The 19,162-nt window shown below is 38.4% G+C and overlaps 2 protein-coding genes across 2 annotated transcripts; both read left to right on the top strand.

Moving 5' to 3' along the window:
- The first annotated feature begins 7,907 nt into the window (after positions 1 to 7,907).
- Positions 7,908 to 8,808, top strand: LOC149665060 (uncharacterized). Its single transcript, XM_089842050.1, has 2 exons — positions 7,908 to 8,400; positions 8,494 to 8,808. Exons 1-2 carry the CDS (start codon positions 7,939 to 7,941, stop codon positions 8,806 to 8,808), a joined length of 777 nt encoding a protein of 258 aa, XP_089698176.1. The 5' UTR covers positions 7,908 to 7,938.
- A 5,079-nt stretch (positions 8,809 to 13,887) lies between these two features.
- On the top strand, positions 13,888 to 15,657 carry LOC149665059 (uncharacterized). Its single transcript, XM_089841934.1, has 2 exons — positions 13,888 to 14,106; positions 14,187 to 15,657. Exons 1-2 carry the CDS (start codon positions 14,000 to 14,002, stop codon positions 14,863 to 14,865), a joined length of 786 nt encoding a protein of 261 aa, XP_089698060.1. The 5' UTR covers positions 13,888 to 13,999; the 3' UTR covers positions 14,866 to 15,657.
- Positions 15,658 to 19,162: the final 3,505 nt, after the last annotated feature.

The raw sequence follows: 19,162 nt of genomic DNA, 5'->3' as shown, positions 1-19,162 counted from the left end.
CTTATGGATGACCCAGCGCCGTCCCCAATCCCATCAGATGCCCTACTGCCGACTCCGACAGATATCCAACCATTCTTTGCGGTCACCGGGCCTGCACTAGCTTGGTGGAAGGGTGGGCGTTGCTTCAGATGTAAAGGTCCGCACTTTATCCGGGACTGCCCGCTTTCCGGACCCTCCAAGACACCATAATATGAAAGAAATGAAGAAAAAAGAAGAAAAAAAAACAGAAAAAAGAAAAAAAAGAAATCGCACTGTTTGTATTTGTTTGTTTATTCCTTTTTTTTTCTCCCACGAGGGAAGGAGTATAACAGATCAAATCATACTCCCCTCTCTAGTTTATTATGTTTTGGTTGTTTACCCTCTATTAATTTTGACAGTTAGGCCTATTTAAAAAGAATCTAGTTCCTAACCTTTTTTTGTTGACACTTTTAGGCCTACAGGAATTTTTTTTGACCTATTTTTTTTGCCCTTATCTCGCCGCCAGCACATGCGCATTCAGCACTCCTAAATGATAAATGGGGGTGCAGACGACGGGACGGGGGCAGTAGTTCATTTTATGGCAGTGTGTTCACCGGGATTATTTGTAGCCTAGTCGGCTTAAATAAAAGTTGCTAATTTCCAAGTACTTTGAATTTATTCCTCTTAGTACCCTTTTTGCTAGGATTTGTATGGAACTATGTCCTTAGCCGCCCTGGTAAGAAACGCTGCCCCTCTTTAAGTTTTATTAGTAGCCTGCAACTATTTCCCCCCTTCGAGGTCCTGTTTAAACAGGTTCTCTTTAACCTAGTTAAAGCTTGCACGAATCCGTTACAAACTAAAACTAGCAAATTAAGAAGTTCCCAGGTTACCCGTTTAAAGGACTTATTGTCCATGACTAACTATATTTACCAGGTACTCCATTGTAGAAAGAGAACGCAGTGTGAATGGCAATAATTCGTATTTATTTTTAAACAAAACCAAAACGCGTCTCGACAGGAGCGCGCGTACAATATGACTCCTCCGTTACAGGCGGAGGCGGGGGTTTTTATTCCCGCGAAAAATGTTTTTTTAAACTTTAACAGCAGTGGCGCTTAAGGCGCCACTTCGGGACAATTTCGCATTTATACAAAAATTTAGTGTAAAAAATAAAATATGAGTAAGGCAGACGACGCGGTTTTTTTCCCGGGAAGGAGGTTCTGGCTGAGGACGGTTACATCCTCCCCCCAAAGAAAAGTCGTCTGCTGCGGCACTCTTGTTCCCATTCCGCTGAGACTTGGGCAGGCGGCGAGGAGGGCCTCGGCAGCAGTCTTCTGTCGCTGCTAATTCTCGCGATGGCGAATTCCATGGGCCGCGTCAAAACGTTATGTTTCGTTCCGAACAGTTTCCCATGGTTCGCGCGAGATAGCTTGACGCGAAAAGTTAAAAATCACACGAAGTCACATGGGTGATTGCATGCCCGCGTAAATATTGTACTACGTCTGCGCGAGACCGAAGAGTTTCATGCGGATATGTTGCTCGAGGGTGATAATAAATGTCCAGTTCCGGACTTCCAGGCTTTGGTTTCTTCCTCATGACTATCTCAGGTTTCCATCCTTTACGAAAAGGATTGACGAATCTCATGGATTTATGGGGATGGGGTTGGACAATTCCACTTCGTCTTCCTCAGACCCAGAGGAAGAACTGGAATCGTCGGGGTGAGATAGAGGAGAGGTTGGAGGGAGAGACTTCTCCCTCGAGCTTCTATCAGGAGAGGAAGGAGGAGAAAGGTCTGGCGGCATCCGATTCACTCGGAAGACCGCTGGAGGATCTGAGAATAAGGCGAAAGCGTCTGGTTCAGATTCCGCAGGTAGATCAGAGACTTCTGGGAAGGACTCTGGAACTTCTTCCGAAGGGGAATAAGAGGATCCTTTAGTGGATGAAGATGAGGATGACGATGACGTTTCTCCAGACGACTCGGTTTGAGCTTCTTGGTCCCTCAACAGTCGTTGTCTTCGTTCTCGTCGAGTCTCACGACGTTTGTCACCAGTACTGACTATTGAACTTCGGAATTCTCAGGGATTTGTACTAGTTACTGACTCGGTTAGGAACGAAATAAATAAAAACATGGCGGACCGAGGACGGCTTCTTCCGAACACGCGTGGTCAAAAATGACGTCACGGCTCTAGCTTATTTCTGATTGGCTCGCGCATACCTATTTCTCGGCTTCTCGCGTGAAAAAACGTTCGCGGACTTTATCGCGACTTTTAATAAAAATTTTATCGGTTTCCTATAACGTACGGATCTAAGGGGTCTTTTTACGCGGGATCGGTTTCCGGTATCTAGAGTTCAAACAAAATATTTCCGTTAACTTACGATCTCGCCTCCGTCGCCATTCTGTTAAGTACTGATACTAATGCATAAGATATATTACAAAAAAGCCCCAGCCTATATTTTGGACATGTTTGAAACTGTGACAAATACATACAGTACACGTGCCTGTCACACCTGTTTCGTTTTACCAACAAAAATATCGAGCCTTAGTCAAAAAAGTGTTAAAACTAGAGGTATTATGCTATGGAACTTATTACCAAACAGTATTAAGAATGTTGATTCCCCAAAACAATTTAAACAAGACAGGGCATTTATTTGTAATGCAAGCACTTGACTCTGCAATGACTTTATTCTGATTTTAATTTAAACCAACTGGACTCCTTTGTAGATCAGGAACTTTTTGTAACTGAAAGGAATATCCAAAATAAAAAAGCTTTAAATAATAATAATAATAATAAACGTGAATAATTAGCCGAATGTGCAATAATTATAGTATATTAAATAACAAGTAAAAGATACTAGCGCGAGTTTAGAGTCCAATTGATCATAGTCCGAAGTTGTGGAGTCGCGTGCTCGAATGCCTTGTCTAATCAAGGGGTCCTGTTTTTATACCTTTCTAAAGGGGGTGTGTTTATGTCGAGGGGCTAGCCACTCGTGAAATCAAGTGTACACTCGACATGAAATCATTTTGAAATCAAAATAAAATCTTGAAATCATTTTGAAATAAAAGTGAATTCTTGAAATCATTTTGAAATCAAACTGAATTCTTGAAATAATTTTGAAATCAAAGTGAATTCTTGAATTCGTAGTGAAATCATATTGAAATCGTAGTGAAATCATATTGAAATCGTAGTAAAATCATATTGAAATCGTAGTATAATCATATTGAAATCGTAGTGAAATCATAATGAATTCTAGAAATCGTCTTGAAATCATTTCGAAATCAAAACGCAGTCTTGAAATCATTTCGAAATTAATATGAAGTCTGGAAATTATTTTGAATTCAAATTGAATACTTGAAATCATAGTGAATTCATAGTGAAATCATTGTGAATTCTTAGTGAAATCATTGTGAATTCTTAGTGAAATCATTGTGAATTCTTGAAATCTTGGTCTATATTGGTTAAATCATTGTGAATTAGTGTTAATCCTATAGGTAAATTCAAATATTACCCCAACGTCCATGTTTCTCTATACACAATAATATTCAAAATGGTCTATTCCGAAGTATATTCAAGAGGTTTGCATTACTCAGGTCGTGGGAAAAATCCGCGCTCTGACTCAGGCCGTGGGAAAATTCCGCGCTCGGTTTCGCGCCTAGTGCGGCCTAGTGGTGATTTTCCGTGATTTACCAGGCTAGCTAGCGCAGAGCCAAATTTCCACGCGTGGGTGAAAGTGAACGCGCCAACAATACATCAGTTTTAACCTCGGTTTTAACATTGATTTCGCCTGACTTTAATAGGAAATTATTGGTTTTATATTTAAACTTTTATAATTTATACAATTGAATGCATCGCGTTTGAAAATGAGTGCTTCTAATAACTCTTCTGAGGAAAACCAAACGACAACTGACGTAAGTACAGATTTGATTTTGATTAAATTGCCAATGATTTTGCCAGCGTATATTTTGGGCTTTAGCAAGTCGTTTGGCAATTTCAACGGTGTCTCCCGTGAAATAGTTTTAGCCCGGTATACCAAAGTAAACCGAGTAAACATCTGAAAAAACCTTTAAGCAGCGATTCAAATATTTGGCCTTTTGTCTAGGCTATAGTAGCTTTCCGTCCATTGAGTTGATAAAGGAAGAGAAGCTACCCCTACATAACCGATAGACATTCCCTTTAGGCGCTACTATCGCTTTAATAGCGACGTATTCTAAATAAAAGTACAATCCGTTATGTAGGGGCTTTCATCAATTTAATAGAAGGGAAGCTTATATAGGCTCCGCCCCTACATGACGGATCGTACTTCCCTTTAAATACAAAATGTAGTTTCAGTTAAGATAATTCACTAATCATTATTTTACATCCCTGTTACGTTAATATCGATAAAAATCATGTCAAAATCGATTTACGCGATTTCAGGTTTCGCACGATAATTTCTGGTATATTATCCGGAAGGATTTGGGGATTGAAATACCTTTGTATCTAAAGAACTTACTCAAGATGATGGGGTTTGATAATCCCATCTCTCTTCGCAGTTTAACAACAGAAGATTTAGTAGAGATGGAAAGGTTCGCCCAAGAAGAAATGAAGCATGTGCTTGACACAAATGCTAATCTTGAACATTACTATGGGATTTATTCGAAAAAGCCGGACATGTTTCGGATTTTACCAGGACATAAAAGACTGGTAGAGGGAATAAAAGAATACCTGATATCCAAACCGTATGATTATTTTACAAGGTTTGGTGATTTTTGCGAACCTGCTCAACGAAAGAACTTAATGAAAGAAAGAAGCTCGGGCAAAAAAGTCATGAAAGTCCCGGAAGGCCATGAAAAAGCCACGGATAATATTGAAGAAGAACAAAAGAAAGTGACAAAACTACTTTTGTCATCGGTGGAAACGGGATTTAGAAATGACAATGAGAATAAAGAAAGATTCTCTAACTTTTCGGTGTCGGTCGTTGAAATGGGACCTAATGAGTTTAGTGGAAAAGTTATATGTCCTGTTTGCGACAAAACCCCAAGAATTATTACTGCAACTTCAAAAACTGGATCAAGGCGCTGGATTACATCGAATTACTCAAGACATATTAGAGATGTTCATGCCCTGAAGCCAAAAAACAACGATGTGGATAAAAATTCTATCAAAAATCACTTTTCACTGGCTTCCTCGAAAGACACTGAGCCTAGTTGCACAGAAATCAAAGACGGAAAGGAAGACCGTCAAGATACAGTTACTAACTGCTGTGGTGACAATGAAAATGGTGAGTCAAGCGCTAAACGACCCAAAGTAACGACCTCAAGGCCTTCGGGGGAAGGGAACAATGTCATGGAATAGGGACCGACCATGCCATTGAAGTAGAAGATGAGGTCCTTAACCCTTTCTTCAGACAAGCATTGAACAGTCGTTCTGAGAGGAGGAAACGTCATCTGAATGAAACAATACCGAATCAGCCTTCAATTCTGCATCACTTCTCAGTGTTAAATGATGTTCAACAGTTGTTAAAGAAAAACCAGTATCTTAATGACTGCTTGAACAGAAAAATTCGTGGTAACACCTCGGGCAACGTTTCAACATTGAAAGACCCGAACATTAATTCAAGCACTTGGCTCTCAGGACTAATGACCACTGTAAGGAAAATAGCAGAAAAGGAATCCCTGGCTATCGTTACGATGACCCCTTAAAGCTTTTCTCAACTTATCTATTTCTGATAGGTGGTCGACTTCTTTATGAAACTATACAAGCGAATTTACCTGTACCTTCTCTAACCACAATTCATAGATGTCTTCGAGATAAAGGCCCAGAAATTGTAGAGGGTAAATTAAGAATGGTAGAACTAAAGGCGTTTTTGGTCGAAAAGAAACTGCCTTTGAAGATTTGGGTGAGTGAAGATGCTACTAGAATCACCGGCCGCGTGGAGTATGATGCAAAGACAAATCAAATAATTGGCCTAGTACCATCAACAAATCGCGAAACTGGTTTTCCCAATTTAATGACGTTTCCAGCTGAATCCGCAAAGCAAATAGAAAGTCACATATTCAATAATTCAGCATCATCATTAGCGTATGTGATCATGGCACAACCACTAAGTGATGGAGCTCCTTCTTTTTGCCTTGCAATATATGGGACAGACAACAAATTTTACGCAGATCAAGTGGTCTCCAGATGGAAAACCCTAATGAGTAATGCCAGGAGCAGATGACAAAGGAGTCTCGGACGCTAGCTTCCATAATGTAGAGGGCAATGGGATCCGCGAACGTCACGGTTATTAACCAAAATCATTACGCCAGTGCCACCTCTCGTAGAAAATTTGAGCATTATTTTCCCACCAATAGCGTGGCTGCAAAGTCTCGAAAGGAGATCTGGGAATTCGCGTCTGGAGCCTCTCTTTAAAAATACGTATCGTCTGCTTATAATTAGCCTAGGCTTAACGAGTATTAGAGTTAAAAAATGGATTTCAACGGCTTTTTAATATTTTTTTAGACTAAAATTGACAATGAAAAGCCGAGCGAGTAACGTATGTACACTATTAAAAAACTAAAATGTGTTTCAGTGCCAAATTTTTATAAATTTCTTCTTCAATTAAATGGTAGCTACAAGAGGTTGGGAAAAGAAATCACTCACGATCTTTTAAAACCCAAAATGTAAGAGACAGTGATTTCGTTTCCAACCTCTTGTAGCAGTCAATTAATTCCTACCTTTAAGGTCACAAAATGTAGTCTTATCTTTTATCTTAATACCAACGATTACAGCTGTTTGAATAAAGTAATTATATTGTGTATATTTATGTCGCGATCGGGTAAAACGAACCTCAGTAGCCACCGTTAGTCCGTTATTACAAAAAAAAAATTCCCAGCAGACTTTGGTGCCAGATATAATCCACCAAAAGCATCGTCTGCTATAATGTCTGATAGCGCCTCTATGGCAAACGATGCCGCTACCGCTGTGACGTACGCGGGTCCCATTGCCCTCTATATTGTGGAAGCTAGCGTCCGAGACTCCTTTGTCATCTGCTCCTGGTAATGCCAAAGAAATGGGTGTAGAGATTTTAGGAGTCTCTTCTGATGGTGATAGTCGCCTTCTTAAGAGTATGCGGTTTTTGAGCGAATTACCATCAAAAGAAAATTGTGGCACAAGAGGTTGGTTTCAAGTAAATTGTAACCCAGACTTGATAAGCATCCAAGATACAGTGCATGTAGGAACTAAGCTGCGCACTAGATTTCTCAAATCCTCTTCGGTTTTGCCTTGCGGGAAGCATTTAGTTTCTGTGACACACCTAAAAATTCTCCTAAAAACATGCTCCAAGGATCAACACGGATTTTCGAATTCAGATCTCGAGCCCAAAGACAAAATGAATTTTCGAGCCGTCGAGAAAACATGTGCCCCCAAAGTGATAACCTTATTGAAAGATGTTCCAGAGAGTCAAGGTACCGTCCAATATCTAGTCCTTATGAGAAAGTCGCTTAATGCATTCCTGGACAAAGAAATTACCGCTGTGGAACGCATCTTTGATATATGGTATGTGGTTTTTTTCCTTCGAGTTTGGCGTTCTTGGATTATGGAGCATCCCGAATACACTTTAAAAGACAATTTTATTACGAAAACACTTACAGTTGCTTAGAATTAAATGCTCATGGTATGATTCTAATAATTGAAAAATTAAGAGATACGGAAAACGAGCCACTTTTCCTGCCTTGGCTTTTCAGCAGCCAAACCTGCGAGAAATTCTTTAGAGCTACTCGCTCAATGACAAGTACGTTCTCAACAGTTGTAAACTTCAGTATGTTAGACATTTTACATCGCTTAAAACGTATAGAGTTCCAATCTGACATCATGAGTCAGTGCAGTGATATGAAAACTAACTACCATGTTCGGTTTCCAAGAAACAAACAAAATGATTTAGTCATGGCCAGCATTGAACGTTTACCCAGCCGAAGCGTTAAACGATGCTATAGAACTAGGAATTCCTATCGCAACACCAAATGAAATGCAAGTAAATTGTCATTTGCCGAAAGTAACAATTAATCTGAATGCAAACGAGACTGAAAACCAATTTAATGAAGGCATTGACATTTTTGATGATGTCTCCGAAGATGAAGTGGGTGAGGACGACAGCGACATGGAAACGCATCTTGGGGACGCAGTTGATTTGAGGGAGGACCTCTCTCTTATTCTCACAACGGGAGGTGAACAATTAAAAGACTATACCAAAGAGTGGTGTGCTGAAGATCTGGAGTGCTTACCAAAGGACAGTCGCTTCGTATTCCTTACAACGCAAGCCGGTAAAAAGGTTATCGTTCGCAAAACATCCCTTTGCTGGCTGTTATCAGTAACTGATAATCAATTAAGCTGTGATCGTCTTCAACGTGTGGCTCAGAAGATTACCGAGTCAAAAAGACAGACAACAGAAACCAATACCATCAAAATTTCGCGAAAAGAAAATATAGAAGTAGGCGAATGGTTATGTTTCGAACAAGAAGAAAAACAAGGTTTTCTTATTGGGTTAGCTCTTGGATTTACATATTTAACCGGAAAAGGAAAGGAAAGGGAGTACTCCAGTTGTACCGCTCCAACAAAACCTCCGAGAAAAAACGCCAGAGGAGTAGGGATATTGTGCAATTGGTTTTGTTTCGATGATAACGGGCAGCTAAATCCAGTTGATATGATGGTTCATGGATTTTATAATATAAAGTATTATGTGTACACCATCCCCAGACCTGATATCGTCAACAATCACATGGTTCTAAACAAGGAGGTTTTAAATATTTTAGCAAAAATCCGTTCGCAAAAATCTAAATCTTTCGGAAGGCGAGCGAAAAAAAACCAGTTCCCAGACCGAAACAACGAATACGCTTAGTTAATGTATGAGAAGCTGATAATTATACTTGAACTATGTCTGTCGCACATTAAATAAAAGAGAAATTGCTGTGATTACAACTAAACGAGCGAAATTATTTATATATTTGCAATTTTAATTTAATTTGGAATAGGCCTATGTGATTTCCTTGTAATTCTTGTGATTTCTTGTGATTTCCTCAGAATTCTTGGGATTTCCTCAGAATTCTTGGGATTTCCACAGAATTCTTGGGATTTCCACAGAATTCTTGGGATTTCCACAGAATTCTTGGGATTTCCACAGAATTCTTGGGATTTCCACAGAATTCTTGGGATTTCCACAGAATTCTTGGGATTTCCACAGAATTCTTGGGATTTCCACAGAATTCTTGGGATTTCCTCAGAATTCTTGGGATTTCCTCAGAATTCTTGGGATTTCCTCAGAATTCTTGGGATTTCCTCAGAATTCTTGGGATTTCCACAGAATTCTTGGGATTTCCACAGAATTCTTGGGATTTCCACAGAATTCTTGGGATTTCCACAGAATTCTTGGGATTTCCACAGAATTCTTGGGATTTCCACAGAATTCTTGTGATTTCCACAGAATTCTTGTGATTTCCTTGTGATTTCCTTGTAATACTTGGGATTGCCTTGTAATTCTTGGGATTTCCTTGTAATTCTTGTGATTTCCTTGTAATACTTGTGATTGCCTTGTAATTCTTGTGATTTCCTTGTAATTCTTGTGATTTCCTTGTAATTCTTGTGATTTCCTTGTAATTCTTGTGATTTCCTTGTAATTCTTGTGATTTCCTTAGAATTCTTGTCATTTCATAAAAATTTAGATTGAATTCATATGAAATCCTTGGAAATCAGATTGAATTCATATTAATTCATATGAAATCAGTTTGAATTCATTGGAAATCAGTTTGAATTCATATGAAATTACATGAATTCTTTGAAATCACATGAATTCTTTGGAAATCAAATTGAATTAATTTGAAATCAAATTGAATTCATTGGAAATCAGATTGAAATCATTGGAAATCAGATTGAAATCATTGGAAATCAGATTGAAATCATTGGAAATCTTTGAACTCGCTTGAAGTCATTTTAAATCGCTTGAAGTCGTTTGAAATCGCATGAAGTCAATTGAAATCGCATGAAGTCAGTTGAAATCGCTTGAAGTCATTTGAAATCACTTGAAATCTGAAATCACTTGTACACTTTTTCGCCAAGTGGCTAGCCCCTCGGTTTATGTTTACATTAATTAGTGGTGCCATCTAGTTCATGAATTCCTAAATTCTAGGAGGACACATCAAAACGACAAAACCCAAAAGCTTACTGTCTATGAACGCTGAAAAGTAGTATTTGTTCGCGTATTGTGTTTTATTTTCCATTTTTAGATTTTCAAGCAATAGAAATTGAATTATCAATGTCCCTACGACCATGAACTTTCTCTTGTCACCAATGTTTGTGCGACGTTGACGAACTCGTCTCCGATTACCCCGTTCTCAATCTGAAGTATTGAACTTTTTCGGATGGACACGTTGGCCTAAAATTGAAATTAATGGTTCTGTTTAAATCATTCAGCAATTTTAGAAGCGCGTAATACAAGATCAATTTGTTCTCATGATATGCGTGTAAGCAATTAATTATAATAAAATGCAAGTCAAACCTGTACCACGATACTCGACGTTGGTTTTATCTAACAATTCTGAGAAAAATAGTAGCTCGTGTTCAATAACAGATAGCTCGGTCTATTTCTGTTCTTACCTTTTTTCGAAAAGATACAAAATCGTCAGTGTCGTTCCAGAACCACACGTTTTGAAAATCGTGTGTGACGAGTTGGTCAACGGTGTCCACAGTATCGTAGACCTCGGTGAAATCCGACTTGAGGTTCCCTGATATTTCGAAGTAAATGAAAGTGATCGCGATAAACCAGGACATGGCTGCCAGACGCCACGTGATCGCTTTTTCGACACGGCTGTACGCTGTAAAGAAACGGCTCGCATTTCAAGTATGATAGTATTACACAATTTAAATTCGAAACAGCTTACGTTCGTAGAAAAAATAGGAAATTCTTCCAGATCATTTCGACAAAAGACATGACGAACGGTCGGCCATTTTTGGGCGTGCCCAATGCTAAGATGATCGAAACTTTCTACAGTTATGAAGAACTACAGTTAATTGTGAAAGAAATTGTTATTGGATTCCTAGGGAACCTATGGGAAAAGTTCTCGTTATTTGTCGTTCCATGTTGAGGAAAGACAGATGGTGTCTTGGTCATTTTCGGGACTGAAAAGATGATGAAGGTCGACACTGAGTCATAAACGCTCGTCATTCGAAATTTCATCTCAGGTTTAAAGAAACTTTCAACTTGTTTAGGAAAAAGCATCACGTCTATCGTTGTTGGCACTTGATATTAAATTTAGAATTAATTCACTTTTATTTTGTTACTTTGATAATTTACTTTTTTTTGGCAACCCAAAATAGTCCCTTCTCGACGCGAGCATTTCCATTGATAAGAGCTCTGTGTTAACCCGGAGAAAACAACCCAGAAGGTGCGGTGAAATGCTCGAGTCGTGGGGGTCCGTTCAACCCCTTTTTTCTTTTATGTTAAAAAAAAATTCTGTAAAAATAACCAGTTCGAGAAAGGTTTTGTAGCGAGAAGGACCTTCCAAACCACAAATAAAGTTTCTAAATTTTCGTTTTGTTTAAAATGTCGTTCTAGCCAGGTCTTATTAGGAACAACATCTAGCTCTCCCAATTATCCAGTAAAATAATGCAGGCGTTATTTTAGTGGTGTTTAATCCAAAAATGACTTTTTTCCCGCCAAAGCCAAAATGCCGTCCAAAAATCCGGCAAAACGGGAAATTTCCCACACATTCAAAACATTGAGTTCTCACTGAATATGAATGCAATGTGTGTGTCCTTACATTTTCCCTTTTAAAGCCTTCTCACTGAATCAAGAAAGGATCGAAAAATCAAACTATACAGCGTACACTGTCGTCCGAAACGGTAGGCCTAAACCGTAATAAAACATTAAGTTAGTGCTTAGTTAAGCCACTGGTTACGCAGCAGTTTTGTTCCTTTACTTTCGGTTAGCTCTGAACAGACCCTACTATACAAGGACCACCCTTTTAGTAGCAGTATAATTATTGATGTTTGCTCCTGCTAGATTCAGTTCTTATCGTCGCAATCCTTTACATTATGTAGAGTTCTCATTGTTAAAATACTTTGATATATTTGTCACCATTCGTGTTTGTTTACTACATTTAAGTTATGGCTAAGAGGTTCGCTACACCACTGTATAAATCTAAGATTAAAACCTAAATGTTCTTTCACGGCTTTCTTATTATTTTCGGTAAATAGATAGAAACGTATTATATTGAAATTAAATGTTTGTTCGACATCATGAATTCGGAGCCAGCACATGGTATTCAAACTGAAATAAAATTGGACGGTTTTTTACTATTATCTCATTCGTGGAACGTTTGGAAACCACTCAAAAATCCCAGTATCGTATTTTCGCTACGCGTGAAAAACACCAAAACTCGAGTAGGGTCCTCAAGGGATCAAGATATTTTGCTCATGTGAAATACCTCTACAACGTTCCTATGCTTGACGTTTGCGACCATCTCGTTAATATTGTGACCTCAGCTCTACAAAATGCAATAAGAAGGATGAAAGAACGTAGGGGCGTTCGTCTAGAGAGTGAAGGATTTTGTACTCTTTCCTAGGATGTTGGGAAAATGAACGGGGGATTTACCATTGATAGAGGGGAAATTTTGTACGTTTTCAAAAGTCGGTGGATTATGACCGGGGATCTTTTGTCTTGGGAGTATTTATTACGTATATTTTATACATTGTTTCCCAACTTGTCTCTTGTGAAATTAGTTCCCCATAGTTTAGTATGTTACTTAATATAAAAAAGCAGAGTTCTTTCATTGGTGAAAATTGAAAACAGAAATAAAATAATATAGTTATTCGGAGGAAACCTAATAACAAAGATCTTCAAAATCCAAAGAATATTACAAGGATAAGCGAATTATTTCATATAGTCTTTGTTAAAAACAAGTAAAGGCGCTAACTTATCAATTGGAGTGCGTAGAAAAACCTTTGTCTTCCAATTCAACGATTAAAATTTTTAATACCATTATGCCTTGCACGTGTAAGACAAATTGTTTAAGTGCAAAAAAACCGCAATGTATGCCATTGTAGAGGGAAGGTGAAAATGGGCTCTGTTTAATGGTAAGCAAACCCCTTCAACTGAAATAGGTGGCATTAGAAACTTTACAAATTTCAATGGAAGAAAATGCTGTTTACATGGCTTAAATGGAGAGTTTCATACTTATAGGGAGCTACATATTATTTTCTTATGGCATCACTTATTTCCCCATGCCTTGAGTTAGTAATAAAACAATACTCCAAACATTTTATTAGTCTTATAGTGAGATTTAAAAAACAAACCTTTTCTATAGTGGTATTTGATTAATTGACTAAATAAAAAGCTTTAGGAGTGGGTTACAAAAATTGAAAACCAAAAAAAAAGTAAAACCATTTCATAATGGGCTAAAAAATTAAAAAAAAAGTAAAAGCCGTAGGGTCTTCGTGCCGATACTGGCACAGGTACAGTGGAAGGCAGGGAGGATTGAGGATATGAGGATTGAGGATTGAGGATATGAGGATTGAGGATTGAGGATTGCAAGATGGCGGGTGAGAAAACGTATGCCTTTTTTGATTGACTCGCCCCTCTCTCAGACCTGTAAGTGGGCGTTTTTTGATTGACTCACCCCTCTCATCCCCGCACCTGCAAGGGGTGTTTTTGATTGACATGTCAATGAAGCGTGTTCGATTCTCGGATGTAGAAGTACATACATTGGAGTATGAAGATAGAGTGAATTATGATTTAAGAAATAAACAGTATTTTAATATGTTAATTAGATTAAAATTTAAACCATTAATTTCCCCGGTATTAATCAAATGGTTAAGGGGGTATGAAACTCCAGATGACGTTGGGGGAAAATAAAGAATCCCAGTAAAAACCCAGCTCTACCGATTATTCTAGATCATTCCAGAAAAATTAAAATTCACCATAAAACCCAGGTTAACGTTGTTTAAGGCCATGACGTAAAATGTACAGTCAAAGTTGTAGATTGTTCGAGAATAATCTTCCCGAAAAAACCCACCAATAATGTACAGTCAAAGCTAGGATGATGATCATATTAAATAGTATAAATAGCCAGGACCCTGAGTTAAACCACCATCACAATCTCACTCAAGCTCGACGAGGAAGGAAGGACCATCCAACAAGTACAATGTAAGTATAGTTTTTGTGGACTTGTTATTTTCAAAGCTATAGTTTGGATATAAAACTTAGATTTTTTTTCTATTTGACAGAATGTCTGCCGTAGTGCTATTTCCCCTATCAGATGAGAAAGTAATTGAGGTTACCCCGAAGTTAGACGTACGACTAGGGTTCAAAGACAGTTCTACGGGACTCATACTTCACCAGTCCGATTTCCACGAGCTATACGCTAGGAAGGATGAAATATTCAAGTTCTTCGAAACCGACGACGCCCCGGAGACATCATGGTTCTTTACCGGTTCTGAAACGAAGCGTGTGGAGTTGCGAACATATCGAGACCGTAAGATTATAGACATCAGGGAACTATACCCTGGAACAGGTGCTATGTACGGCAAGTTCTTCCCAACAAAGAAGGGATTCGCCGTTGGACACTACCTTGCCAAGACGTTAATGGATACGTATAAAGACGTAGTCACATTTCTTAACGAGGCGAGTCGAGTACGTGTGTTTTTAAAAAATTGTATTGTAGAACAATTGAAATCAAACATCCGTAAATGTTGTTACGGATGTAGTATTGATCACCCCTCTCAAACTCAACACGATTGTTTGAATGGGTGGGAAATGCGTGTTTCAATGAACTTTGACACCGCGATAAGTAATCTTGATTATGTTGAAATTTATAAGATATTTACCCTAAGCACTTTTTTAAGTGACGAATTTTGTAAGTCTATGATTGGTCAAATCGTATGTAATGCCAAAGAATATTTGTGAATAAAAAACAACTTGATTCTTAAAAAGTGATTCATTCCTTAAAATGGACTTCAGCTTACAACACCCATTTAATGGTCTCATAGCCGGGGCGACACAATCGGGAAAATCATACTTTGTAGCTAACCTTATAAAGTATAAAGATATATGTATATCACCCCCTCCAGATAGGATAATATGGTGTTACACTGAATATCAACCGAAATTATTTAATTCGGTATTAGATCACACACCTTCTGTAGAATTTCACGAAGGTATATTAAATGTGAATATATTAGACCCCAATATCAAGAATTTTGTTATACTTGATGATTTACTTTGTGAAATATCTAATAACAAGGATGTAACTAATTTGTTCATACGGGGATCGCACCATAAAAACACCTCTGTTTTTATTTTGATGCAAAATTTATATTACCCCGGGAAGGAAATTAGAACATTAAATTTAAACGCCCACTACTTGATAATATTCAAATCTCCTCGAGATAAATCGGCTATATTTCATTTAGCCAAACAGATTTGTCCCACTAATAGTAAATACGTCATCGACGCGTTCCATCAGGCAATTGCTAGAGATTTTGGGTATTTATGGGTTGATTTAAAGCCAACGACGTCAGATGATCATAGACTACGGACGGGACTCATACCGGGCGAAGAAGCCGCAGTCTATATTCCAAAATGAAAAGAGTGCATACGCATCAACATTTCTTAAAGTATCTGACTACTTGTAATGCGTGTCAGAGAAAATACGCTATCAAACACGCTAGTAATGACTCTATCAAGGCTATAGTGGAATGTTGTATAAATGTCATACGCGGTAACGTGAAGTTATCAGATGACCAGAAGAAACGATTGAAGAAGCACTGTCTAATGTTACGGAAGTTATCTAAACAAAACACCGTAGCAAAACGAAAAAAGATCCTTATTCAAAAAGGTGGTTTTTTACCTCTCTTGTTAGCACCCCTTTTATCACTTGTTAGCACTGCTGCTGGTGCAGCTATAAGCAGAGCAATTAAAAATGGCTAGAAAGATGATATTGGTACCTGAAGAGGTTTACCGCCGATTAAACTCACAACCAAAAGTTGAACATAGTGAAAATTTGGATACGAAGACTGTTTTGGTAGACAACAAATTGAACCAGACGCAAAAAGTTAACATGTACAATCATTTACTAACGAGTGCTATTAACAAAAGAAAAAAGAAGAAACCTGTTAAACAACAGAAAAAGAAAGATTGGTATTCTGAAATAGCCATGACAATACCAGATTCACACCTCAAACCAGCCATTGCCTTATACAAGTGGATTGATATGAACTCCAAGATTAATTGGTCTCCTAACGGGGAACTCATATACAGGGGGCAACCAATCGTCGGGTCGAATATTATGGATATTTTACACGAATCAGTTAAAGGTTATAAAAGTAAACCGAAACACACTGTCGTTGGAATAAATCAGTTTTACGAAATGTTAATAAAAGAAAATGTACCAAAAACTATCGTGAGAAACAAATTCCCATTTGGAAACTCTACGAGTGTTGTACCAAATACCTATCTCGATGTATCTAAAAGCGATTTACCGAGCATTGATTATTATCCCCCAACCCCAGATTCCCACTACGGTAATGGTCTCAACACTTGGATAAACTTGAAATAAAGAATATATATCAATACCACGTTTCATTTCTTTCACAAATTACTTACACGTTATCATGGAAGGATGTAACGACCCTTCTCCCACAGGGCTTCTAGCCTCCCTGTCCGTTTCATTTTTAAATAATCCCAAAGTTATTACGGCGCTTTTGATATTATTTCTTATTATAATTATCGAGTTATCTGATTTCGCTTATTGGTATACTCAAAAAACCTTAAACTGTACGACTAATGGATAAACTAGAAGAAATATACTTCAATGAAAAAGATCCGGGGAGCTTCGGAGGTGTACAAGGACTATATAGGGCTGCGAGGGAAAAGGGGATTAACGTTTCCTTAAATGATGTTATTGAGTTCCTACAACGTCAAGACACGTATACACTGCACAAACCCGCGAGGCACAACTTCAGAAGGAACAAGACTATTGTGTACGGTATAGATGAACAATGGCAACTTGATCTGGCAGACATGCAAAACATTAAGCGTCATAATGACGGATATAGATTTCTACTGTGCTGTATTGACGTATTCAGTAAATTTGCTTTCGCCGTCGCTATTAAAGACAAGAAAGGACCTACGATGGTTGCGGCGTTTAGATCCGTTTTAGAGTCTGGTAGAAAACCCAAGATTGTTCAGTCGGATCATGGGAATGAATTTCTAAATAAAGAACTGCAAAGTGAATTGAAACGTTTGGATATCAAGTTTTTCGCCACACACTCGGAAGTGAAATGCAGTATAGTTGAACGATTTAATCGAACCTTGAAGGAGCGAATGTACCGATATTTTACACAAAACGACACCTACAAATACATTGACGTATTACCCGACTTATTGGAATCGTATAATAACAACTACCACAAATCAATTAAATGCAAACCCACTGAAGTGACAGAGGAAAATTCGAAAGAAATCTGGTTAAATTTGTACGGAAAAGTAAACTTTTCGCCGCCAGTTTCATACCCCTTTGAAATTGATGATTTAGTTAGAATAAGCAAAAATAAAAGAACGTTTGAAAAAGGGTATTTGGCCAATTATACCGAAGAACTATTCAAAGTAACAGAACGAATCCCGAGAGATCCACCGGTATATAAACTGAAGGATTTGAACTCCGAGCTCATTTCCGGTGTGTTCTACAAAGAGGAAATACAGAGAGTTGGCAAGGACCTAGAAAACTGTAAATTTAAAATTGAAAAAGTATTACGAAAACGTAAAAAACCTGACGGTACTAAAGAACTCCTCGTACGGTGGAGAGGGTATAGTTCCGAATTTGATTCCTGGGTGCAAGAAATCGACGTAAAATGAGTTTCTACATCACACTACCCTCTGACTCGTCAACGCAATATTTCAAAGGAAATACTATAAGCAAGTTCAGAACGTATCTACCAGAACCTATAATTCTAGAGGGATCTCACGAGGTTGCTCTGGCTGAAATAAGCTATCCTAGAACTTGGAATAATGTAAAAAGGGAATGCGCAGTTCGCATTTGGGATAATTCGTTCGTAGGTGTTGCTTCAAATGCAATGGATGAATTCCCAGAAGAGGGATCTGGTTTTGGTGAAAGTGGACAGACAATTAACGGAGTGAATGAAAACCGGGGTATATCGATAATTATACCTCCCGGATATTACGGTTCTGTAGAGGAATTACTCGAAATATTGTCAGCCGACGACGATGCTGGTGCTACTGAAAAAATAAAATCTAGGGTTGAGTTTTCATACAACAAACCAAATCGACGGGTGATGGTTGAGTTAAAAGGGACGAACCAACTTTATATCCCAAGCGAAATTGCCATTATATTAGGGTTCACGAGGAATTCCAGAAAAGACTTCACTGTGGTCGCCTCTATGACGGCCCCATTCAGTTGTGATATGGATGCTGGAATGCACTCCTTATTCGTATACTCTGATATAATTCAGTCTCGATCGGTAGGAGACTCTGACGTCCCTCTCTTAAGAATTATAAGTATCAACGGGAAAGATGGTGACACGGTGGAAAAAGAGTTTGCTAAACCCCATTACATGCCCATAGCGAAAAACAACTTCCAAACAATTGAAATAAACATTATGAGTGAAATGGGTAAACCGGTTAAGTTCGAACGTGGGAAAGTTCACGTCACTCTACATTTCAGGCCCAGAAGAACTTGGCACTTGTTATAAGAACTACGTTGAATTCAATCTCCGCCCCATTTATGACGTGATTGTCAAAGTGTAAGGATGTCTCCATATAATACGGGTCACGTTTCTGTTAAGGATTATGAGGACTATTATCTAAATCAAATTGGACATGGATCCATCCCAGTATATAGAGGTTTGGCCGTGCAACGTGGTTATGGCCTGGGGTCAATTATCTCCTCGGCGTTCAGATCGGCCATGCCATTACTTAAAAGGGGTGCCACGTTCCTAGGTCGAAAGTTTTTAAACACTGGCGCGAAAATTGCGACGGATTATACAAGCGGTGTACCCATTAAACAAGCATTGAGAACTAGGGGTAAAGAAGCGGGTAAGGAAACATTGAGAAGGGCCGCCTAAGAAGTGACCAAGCTAACTGGAAACGGACGTAAAAGGAAACGCAAAGTGTCACCCATCATCAGTTCTGTTCGAGCTAAGAAGAAGAGAAGGTCGTCATCTTTACACCCGGATATATTTTCGTA

This window comes from Phalangium opilio, unplaced genomic scaffold (assembly GCF_054372755.1).
Source record: "Phalangium opilio isolate 3A_F unplaced genomic scaffold, DU_Popi_V2 ptg000061l_1, whole genome shotgun sequence".
NCBI classification, from domain to species: Eukaryota; Metazoa; Arthropoda; class Arachnida; order Opiliones; family Phalangiidae; genus Phalangium; species Phalangium opilio.
The sequence above is the reverse complement of the archived record's forward strand: the minus strand, read 5'-3'. Positions and strand labels throughout refer to the sequence as shown.

Excerpts from the sequence above, each read along its gene's own strand:
- LOC149665060 (XM_089842050.1), top strand. The coding sequence starts at position 7,939 with ATGCAAGTAAATTGTCATTTGCCGAAAGTAACAATTAATCTGAATGCA. Across the intron at positions 8,401-8,493 it reads CGCGAAAAGAAAATATAGAA|GAAAGGGAGTACTCCAGTTG; the intron begins GTAGGCGAATGG and ends GGAAAAGGAAAG.
- LOC149665059 (XM_089841934.1), top strand. The coding sequence starts at position 14,000 with ATGATGATCATATTAAATAGTATAAATAGCCAGGACCCTGAGTTAAAC. Across the intron at positions 14,107-14,186 it reads GACCATCCAACAAGTACAAT|AATGTCTGCCGTAGTGCTAT; the intron begins GTAAGTATAGTT and ends TCTATTTGACAG.